The following is a 10000-nucleotide window of genomic DNA, read 5'->3' as shown; positions in this document are numbered from 1 at the left end:
CTAGAGCCTTCTGTGATTATACCGCTGCTTAAACGGATTCTAAAAAGATCCTATTGGACTGAGAATTAGTAATTCCAGATTAATTTACTCTTGCATTCCTATTTTTCAGTCTCTTATCTTGAGCTGTAGAAGATTACACATTGGGGATGTTTACATGACAGTCAGGTTAATATACAAGTTGAAATTCTAAAAAAACGTGGTCACATTCGGGTAGAGATTCACGAAATATATTTATGCCTTATAGTGTCTTTGGAAGAACCGAGATTTGCACCAGTGGACTGAAGCAAACTGCAAAGGAGAGTTTCCAAAGCAAAAGTCATTACTGGAACATAGTAATAGACAAATTTGCATTGCTGCTAGTGCTTCAATGTGCAGGCATGACATGTACGTATGTGCTATGCCCACTGAGAGTTACTCGTTTGATTGTTTTAAGCATAGGTGGCTACACTTGTACTAAGTCACCAGTGAGCCAGTTACAAGTACTGCCCATCTTGCCCTTTTACCCTTTTTTGATTTACGAAAATATTATAGGTCATCTTATTTTGCTGTTACTGTTTATAACATAGTAATTATAATGTTTATAATAAAAATAACACCATCGATATTCATAGCACAAGTAATTGACTCCTTTGTGGGTAAGCACTTTGTGCAGAGACAAAAATATTGGAAATGAGCACGCATTTTCCCCAGCGGAAAGATGTGCAGAGACAAAAATATTGGAAATGAGTACGCATTTTCCCCAGCGGAAGGACACTATCATAAAATTTAAATGGGAGCCAAGCTATCCTCGCCACTGTAGAGTGTTACTCAGATTGGCATAACAAGAGCGTGGATCTTCAGATTATATGTATATACATTTTTAATGCACTCTTCTGTGTCAAGGAACCTACAGCTTTATTGGCCAAGGCACATCTATACATTAAGGTAACCATTATCAAACAACGGCAAAAAAATCTTGTGAAAATTTCCAAATACAAAGTGTAATTCTAAATCACGTCAGCCAGTTTTACTTCAGTTTGATGAGATTCAGGTTGGCTTTCATAGTTATAAGACATTGGCATATTCAAATGAAAAATCTGAAGCGAAGCTTTGCAAATGTATAATTAACTGTTACACACTGTGCTATTATAGTGTGTAATTTTCAGTCACTGGTCAAGAAATGCTTCAAAAATATTAGGGGAAGGAGGGTGAGTTCATAATGTTCCTTAGCCACAAATGTGCATATCAATGATAAAATTCATATTTAATGACCATGTGACACCTTGCATTTGCTGAAGGTCAACCTTTAAAAGGTATTTTTTTGCACCGAAAACCTGTTACTTTCTTGGGAAAGTTCTTTGATGGTCATCCCTCTCATTCTCTGCAGGGGGTGGGGCTATTTTATTTTTTCTCCTCACTCAAAAATGTTGCAAAGGGTTTAAATAAAGAAAAAATTACCGCTCATCATTTATTTACTTATGCCTTAACAGCATATTTCCTCTGGGGGAAGTTCCATCTGCGCTTAGTCTCCTTTGCGCTAATAATGGCTCTCTCAGACTTGTTCAGGGAACGGCGGATAGCACGGGTCTTCTTTGGGCGGAGGTCAAGAGGCTTGAACTTCTTTCCCTGCAAAAGAAAAGACAAATATTTAATTTCAGCATTATATTAAATGCACTGGCTAATAATGGCACATACCATACCATACATAACCTTAGCATGTAGACAAAAGCTACAGGAATAACCATTAATGGTATTAAAACTGAAAACATGTTACTTCAATTATAATGACAGGTTAGCACACTCAAATTGAAAATATTTTGCAATTTTAATTATTCTATGAACCACTTCTAATTTTTAAAATTTATGTTAAAGGTCCCAGCTTGACAATTCCATTCACTTCCTTCAGTTCAGTACCAAATACTAAGAGTCCTTGAAAGGTGGAACCCTTTAAGATCATAGCCATTTTATGGGGTGGAAGGGAAATGTCGGCATTAAAATTAGTGATTATGTGGCTGGTTATAACAAAACTATTAACAGTACTCTTAATATGCTTTAAAAAGTGGCATACCAGTGCAAATTATATATGGCTATATGCATATTACAAAGTTTATCCTTCGATATGGTTTTATACTTATTTATATTTATGCTTACTCTTCACAAATAAATATAACTAACCTTATAGAACTTCCTCAGATTCTCCTTTGTCTTCTGTCCAATGATGGTGTGAACACGGTGAATGGACTTCCTAACAACACGGCTGTAATGGAAAGGAAAATATTAGTGTACTAGAAAAAAATGATATGAAGAGATTTCTTGGGGATACATGTAATATCCGTCAAAAACTACTGCAACTCAAACCATTAACCAATTGCCTTTCGAGAGAAATATGGGGTTCACCTAGCCTCCCCTTGGCACTTGCCTCTAGGGCTTTTTTCACATGCAGCCAGTGCATAGTGCTCAACGAGTCGCACAGTGATAAGATTATTTTATACCTCTTACCTTTTAATGTTTTTGCATATTCAGAGATACACTACATGGGCATTTGGTATGGGCATTAAACAGCATAAAATTTAATATATGCGTCATCGTAACAAGACATGAATGACCCTTTGCCCAGAGCCATGTCCAAGTTGGCTACAACATGAATAATGTCATCCATGGCCTATGAGTAAATAGGCTCAGCTGTAAGGGCCTAAATTTTATACTCCAACCTAATGGTTAGTGAAATGATTTTTGGGCAAAGTTGCAAATCCTGGCTTGTCATACTACTAGAAAAAGTACATTTGGCCTTTGAATCTGTGCGCTTCACAGCAATCACATGGCCTAAAATGTGGGAATTTGGCTTACATGAGCAGCCAGGCAAACACACACACACACACACACACACACACACTTGTGGTGACAAAACCCTATGCCTCTCTTTGCAATGTTATTTTGCTTATATGTGAAAGCTTTTAATAGATGGCTTTCCTAGCACAGACTCCATATCGTCTCTCTAAGTAGTCCCTAACTACCTAAACTAATAGAGCCTGGAAATGCTGTACTCCTTGGAGACAGAACTCTTCTAGTCATGGCTCACAGGCACTTCATTCCACTCATTCATCACTGGTAATAATGCCAAAGCCCCTTTCTAATTGCCAAATGAGAAAGCACCCTCCTAGGGCTTTGTGCACTCATGGCAAGTTGTTCCTGTCCTTCTGGCCTTCAGCCGAAACGCTCACAACAGCAAGTTCACATCACCCGGCCCGCACCCAAATTTTACAATGACTGCATGTTCTTATCACCCTCCACTTACATTACAGTGCTTTAGAATTATAAAAAAAATCTTTCCATTTCCATTAATGTTAACTAATCAAATTGTCATAACTCATTAAACTGACAAATGTAATTCCTATTTTTTGCACCTGTTATTGTTTGTTATAACTGGTCATGGATGCAGGAGAAAGATTTGGTAGTTTACCTTTTTGAAAGTTACTCTTTACTGACCCACTGATATTTTGTCTTCTTTAGGAACCAGAGTGAAAGAATCATCTACAAAAGACCCAAAACTTTAGTATTTGTCAAGTGAATCTATTGTACGGCACAATGAATCCAAATGTACTGTACAATTACTTACATCTTGCAGAGCTTAGATGCAGCACCACCTGTAACCTTAGCTACACGCAGGCCAGACAGCTCCTGCTTCAGTTCGAGGAGCTTCTTCTGAAGCTCCTCTTTCTTCATCTTTCTCAGCTCTACACATTTTGAGTGACCCTGAAATTAAAAAATCAAAATTAGACATCCACATTCACAGAAATATCAACACTTATTGTAAAAAAAAAAAAAAAAAAATCATCATTAGCCTGATAAGACAGGGCTGCATAGTTTGTGTGTATGCCAATGTGACTTGTGAAAGGAGGAATCATTTAAACAAAGTCAAGTTAAATTATATATATTCGTAGCAGTATCTTTGAACTTCTTTCTTCACTGGTAAACAACAGTCTGATGCAGTTTCCCTTAACTTGACATGTACTTGTTTGGAAAAAAAGCTATCTAATGGAAAACAAAGATCCCTTACCCTTCAATTTGTTAAAGCTTTACAGTAAGGATGCACTAAGTTAGGGCTAACTGAAGGTGATATTCAAGTAGAGGACAAAAGGCAGCAATCTGCAGACATGAATTTTAATGCAAATAAAGATAAAAAAATCAGAAAATGCCAGCTCAAAGCCCAAGTCAAAAAATATTCCCAAATTGAAGCTACACCTTACTGTGCATACCAAAGGAAAGATAATGTTTGCCAGGAGATCTTAACCCTCAACCCTCTACTTGGGCACTTCGTCACTGTAACTTCGACTATTAAATAAATTTTGAGATCTGGAGTTGGACACTTGGCCTCTGGGGAGTGCTTCTACCTATTAAAGAATTGCCTTCAATTCACCTAACCAGTGTAAACCAACTCTAACGCAACAGGGTAAACACTTTTAGGTCGTTTACTTTTCGGATTATTTTTAAGTATGCCAGAAGAAACAGAGTAATGGCAATGGCTTAGCACATGGTATGTAGTGTAGGTGGGGACAATGTTGATAATTTACATGGTATATATTCAGATTTCCTTCAACTGACCTATCATGACAATACTGGTATCAATGGATTCCTCTTACACACTAGTACACAAATATAGATAAATTATGCCACAATGGCCCCATCCCCAATACCCACCATTTTGGCCACAATATCAAGGGAAGGCTTATATAGTAACAGGAAAACCAGGGTAAAACATGAATATAGAAAATTAGTCAATATATAGTCAAATGCAGGGGACTGCACCCCCTGAACCCCCACCCCAAAGCTGCTGCCCCCAATCCCGCCCTGGCCAATAAAGAATCCACCATGTACAGCAGGATAGAGCATGGGACAGACTTGACATCGGGCACTCCCCCATGTATTCTCACCACAAATACATGGTCTATAGCTGTACCTGGTACATCAATTGGTTTGTTATGACGGCTATAGCCATGGCCTGGCAGATACATGTTAAGGACACAGTTTGATCTGTCCACATGGGCTTAACTCACATATGGTATTCTCATGTTACTAAATTTAGAGATAATGTCTAACAAACTCATGTAATAAAAAGGTAGCCTTACTAAACAAATCCTATAAAATTGGGATTACCAATTACCTAAGAGTTAAAGATTTACAAAAAGCCAAAGCAATTGGATGTCATTCTATCAAAATATGAACTCACTGACATTGTTATCCTCAACTCAAAGCTCATTCTTATATTTCTGCCAAAGAGGAGGTCTAAATTGTACCACTACTTGGCTAGACTTCAAGCCATAGATCTTGCATTGCAGATCACATTTACACGCAAACTGTTAGAAGAGACAATTTGAATAAACGGCACATTTTAGAAGTTACTGTCGAGGTCTTCTATTTACCTCTATCAACTTCAGATGGGAAAATCCTTCCATATCTAAAATTACACTAATGAAACCAAGTCAAATTATGGGTTCGCACGGTTTTCAGATTTAAACCAACATCAACATTTAAACGTATTTAGATCAACTCTACACATTTTATCACATGGTGATTTTTCAACTTGTGTTTATTCCCGAACAGAATCGGATAAGCATGAAATACTTTATATAACTTCTAGCATCATATTAATAAATATAGGTTTGGCTAATCATCAGGAATGCAAAATAACTTAAAGTTTTATCATAAAACCGCCTAAAAACTACCCTCTACCGGTGTATATTTTGATTCAATTTCGCGAGGCATGTATCCACAGTACACAGACGGGTTTCCATACCGCCACTCTTATTTTTCAACTTTATCTCAGCCATATCCACTTATATATTCACTAAAGACACACAGAGGAATACACTCGATCATCTTCTAACACTTTTGAGTAGTAAGACCACGCGATGTTCAAGAAATTAACGGATAACTCTAACAACAAACCATTTTGCTGGGATGTTGGGTGTGAAGGGACCGCTGGACGTCCTCGGAAAGAAAACATTCGGGTAAACAAGTGACGAGCGAGATGCGCATTCAGCGGGGACGGAGACTTGCTTTGTATTTTAATTACATTTACAGCGTAAGAAACTCTTAAATGCTACATCATTGATAATTAATAATGCAGCGCTATTTATTTATTGTGTCATAATGATGGTACTGAGAAGAAGAAAACCCCCCCAGTAATTTGTGCACTTGAAAGGCTGGAAATAAATGTCATTTACTACATACACACATACACTCACTTATAAATACATATACATACATATATATATATATATATATATGTGTGTGTGTGTGTGTGTGTGTGTGTGTGTGTGTGTGTGTGTGTGTGTGTGTGTGTGTGTGTGTGTGTGTGAGTGTGTGTGTGTGCGCGTGTTTGTCACACACTAACACACACACACACACACACACACACACACACACACACACACACACACACACGCATATATATATAATATATATATAATATATATATAATATATGTAATATATATATATATATATATATATGCGTGTGTATGTGTGTGTGTGTGTGTGTGTGTGTGTGTGTGTGTGTGTGTGTGTGTGTGTGTGTGTGTGTGTGTGTGTGTGTGTATGTGTGTGTGTGTGTGTGTGTGTGTGTGTGTGTGTATGCATATATTTGTATATATATATATATATATATATATTTATATATATAATATATATGTTATATATATATATATATATGTATATGCGTGTGTGTGTGTGTATGTGTTTGTGTGACAAACACACACACACACACACACACACACGCACACACACACACGCATATATATATATATATATATATATATATATATATATAATATATATATATATGCGTATGTGTGTATGTGTGTGTGTGTGTGTGTGTGTGTGTGTGTGTGTGTGTGTGTGTGTGTGTGTTTGTCACACACAAACACACACACACACACACACATACACACACACACACGCATGTACATATATATATATATATATATATATATATATATCATATATATATTATATATATATAAATATATATATATGTATATATATTTATATATATATATGCATACATACAGGGTCGGATTATCCTATAGGCTAGTATAGGCTGCAGCCTAGGGCCCCTCAAGCTTGGGGGCCCCAAGCTTGAGGGGCCCTGCTAAAAGATTTTCAAATATAATTCTTTTTAAAATGAGTATAATATTTTAATATTTTGCATTGCTGAATAATTCATTAAACTTAAATTAAAATTTCAATTTTACAAAAGGAGGCCCAGGAGTCTGAAAACCCAATTAAAAAAAAAAAGTGGCCCCTGTTTGTGGCCCCTTATTTGAGATAAAGGGCCCCTGTTTGAGGCCCTTCATTTGAGATAAGGGGCCCCGTTTTGAAGCCGTTTATTTGAGATCAGGGGCCCCAGTTTGGCGCCCTAGCTGTAAATCATGGGGCCCCAGTCCATGTTCGTTTATCATCTTGCTAAACATTTGTTTGTGAATGTAGCTTATAATTTGTTTTTGAACGAAAGATAGCTATGCTAGTTTATTTACAGAATTTGCAATCAGTTTACCTCAAGCTATGTAAATGTCGATAAAATATATCACGAGTAAAAAATATTCAAGACGGGTGCAGCCGAGTTAAAGGGTGACTCTGTCTGAGGGGGCCCCATGATTTCATTATCCTAGGGGCCCCAAAAGGTCATAATCCGGCCCTGCATATATACAGATATATATGTGTGTGTGTGTGTGAATATGCATGTATGTGACAACTCTTTGAAGATCTATAGGTTCTGAATTTAGTAAACATTAAAAACACAAGTGGACAGGTGGGGTGATTACGTAAGCAGAGAAATCTGTGCTTGATGTCGTTTACAGTCAATTATAGAAATACTGATAGTGATGATGATAATAATGATAAAAGTAGGAACAATAATAAACAAATATAATAATAATGATAATGATAACAGTAATAACAATCATAATAATAATAATGCTAACATTAGTAATAACAATAATGATAATGTTAATAATGATGATAATAATAATGATACTACTAATACTAATACATATATAATAATAATAATAATAATAATAATAATATCAATAATGATAATAATAATGATAATAATGATGGCAATATTCATTATGATAATGATAATGATAATAGAAATAATAATAACAGTAATATCAAAATGATAATGATGATATTAATAACAACAACAACAATAATAATAATAATAATAATAATAATAATAATTATGATGAAAAAAATAATTATTACAAGATGATAATAATAATAGTAATAACAATAATAAAAGTAATAATAATAATGAAAATAATAATAATATTAATGATAAGAATATTAATAATAATAATGATGATAATAGTAATAATAATAAGAATAAGACGAATATTAATGAAAATAATAATAAAAATAATAAGTATAATGATAATAGACATGATAATAATAACGATAGCAACAACAGCAACAACAATAATAATAATGATAATTAATTTAAAAATAATATATAATGATAATAAAAATAGTAATTTAAAAATGATACTAATAATAATATAATGAATAATAATAATAATAGTATAATAATAATGAATAATAATAATAATTAATAATAATAATAATAATGATAATAATAGTAATGATAATATAATAATAATAATAATGATAATAATATAATAAAATATAATAATGATAATTAATAATATAATTATAATGATTAATAATAATAATAGTAATAATAATGTAATAATAATAATTATATATAATATAATGTTAATAATAATAATGATAATAATAATAATAATAATAATGATATAATAATAATAATAATATTAATAAGGATAATTAGTAATGATAATAATAATGATAATAATAATGATAATAATAATAACAATAATGATAGTTATTATGAAAATAATGATGATAATGATGATGATAATAATATAATAATGATAATAATAATAATAATAATAATTATGATAATAATAATAATAATATGAATAATAACAATAATAATAATAATAATAATAATAATAATAATAATAATAATAATATAACAATAATAATAATAATCACAAAAATAATAACGATAATAATGACAATGATGATAATAATAATAATGATAATAATAATAGTAATGATGATTATAGTAATAAGAATAGTGATGATGCTAATAATGATAATATCAATAATAGTAGTAATAATGATAACAATAATATTAATATAATAATAATAATAATAATAATAATCATAATATAATATGATTAATATGATATATAATATGTTAATAATATTTAATAATACATAATAATAATAATAATAATAATAATAATAATAATAGTAATAAAAATGATGATATTAAAATAATACTAGTAATAAAATAATAATAATAATGACAATAATTGTAATAATAATAATAATAGTAATTAATAAATAACTATAATAATATATAAACAATAATAATAATAATAATGAATAATAATAATAATAATATAATAATGATATAATAATACTAATAATGATAATGTAATGACAATCATAATAATGATAATGATAATAATAATAATAATAATAATAATAATAATAATAATAATAATTATTATAATAATAATAATTACAATAATAACAATGATAATAATAATGATATTACACAAAGAATGACAATGATAATAGTAATTGTAATAATAACAACCAACCATTATACTTACATAGACCTTGAAAACAACAATGATGATAATGGTGATGACAAAATTATAGTACTGTGAGAGTGATAAAGGCAAAATATATCATAATAACAATGATGAGGATGAAAATTATATAGTAATGACAACATAAAAATCCTGTTGATAATGTCCTAGTTATCACATGTAAATAATACTGGCATTGTTATCCCTTAGAAACTGTAGTAAACAACCTCCGTTGGTGTGAACCTCACAGGTATCTTTTGTTTGTCTCGTTTCTATTATTATCTTATCGTTATTACTCTCTCACTGTTTCGGTAAAACCTCGGGTAATTTTTC

At 31.9% G+C, this 10000-nt stretch overlaps 1 protein-coding gene across 1 annotated transcript; it reads right to left on the bottom strand.

The window, feature by feature from the left end:
- Window positions 1-1433: 1433 nt before the first annotated feature.
- On the bottom strand, window positions 1434-6030 carry LOC125041673 (60S ribosomal protein L35-like). Its single transcript, XM_047636840.1, has 4 exons — window positions 5926-6030; window positions 3596-3732; window positions 2155-2236; window positions 1434-1605 (listed from the first exon to the last, which is right to left on the bottom strand). Exons 1-4 carry the CDS (start codon window positions 6013-6015, stop codon window positions 1456-1458), a joined length of 459 nt encoding a protein of 152 aa, XP_047492796.1. The 5' UTR covers window positions 6016-6030; the 3' UTR covers window positions 1434-1455.
- Window positions 6031-10000: the final 3970 nt, after the last annotated feature.

This window comes from Penaeus chinensis, chromosome 31, assembly GCF_019202785.1.
Source record: "Penaeus chinensis breed Huanghai No. 1 chromosome 31, ASM1920278v2, whole genome shotgun sequence".
NCBI classification, from domain to species: Eukaryota; Metazoa; Arthropoda; class Malacostraca; order Decapoda; family Penaeidae; genus Penaeus; species Penaeus chinensis.
The sequence above is the reverse complement of the archived record's forward strand: the minus strand, read 5'-3'. Positions and strand labels throughout refer to the sequence as shown.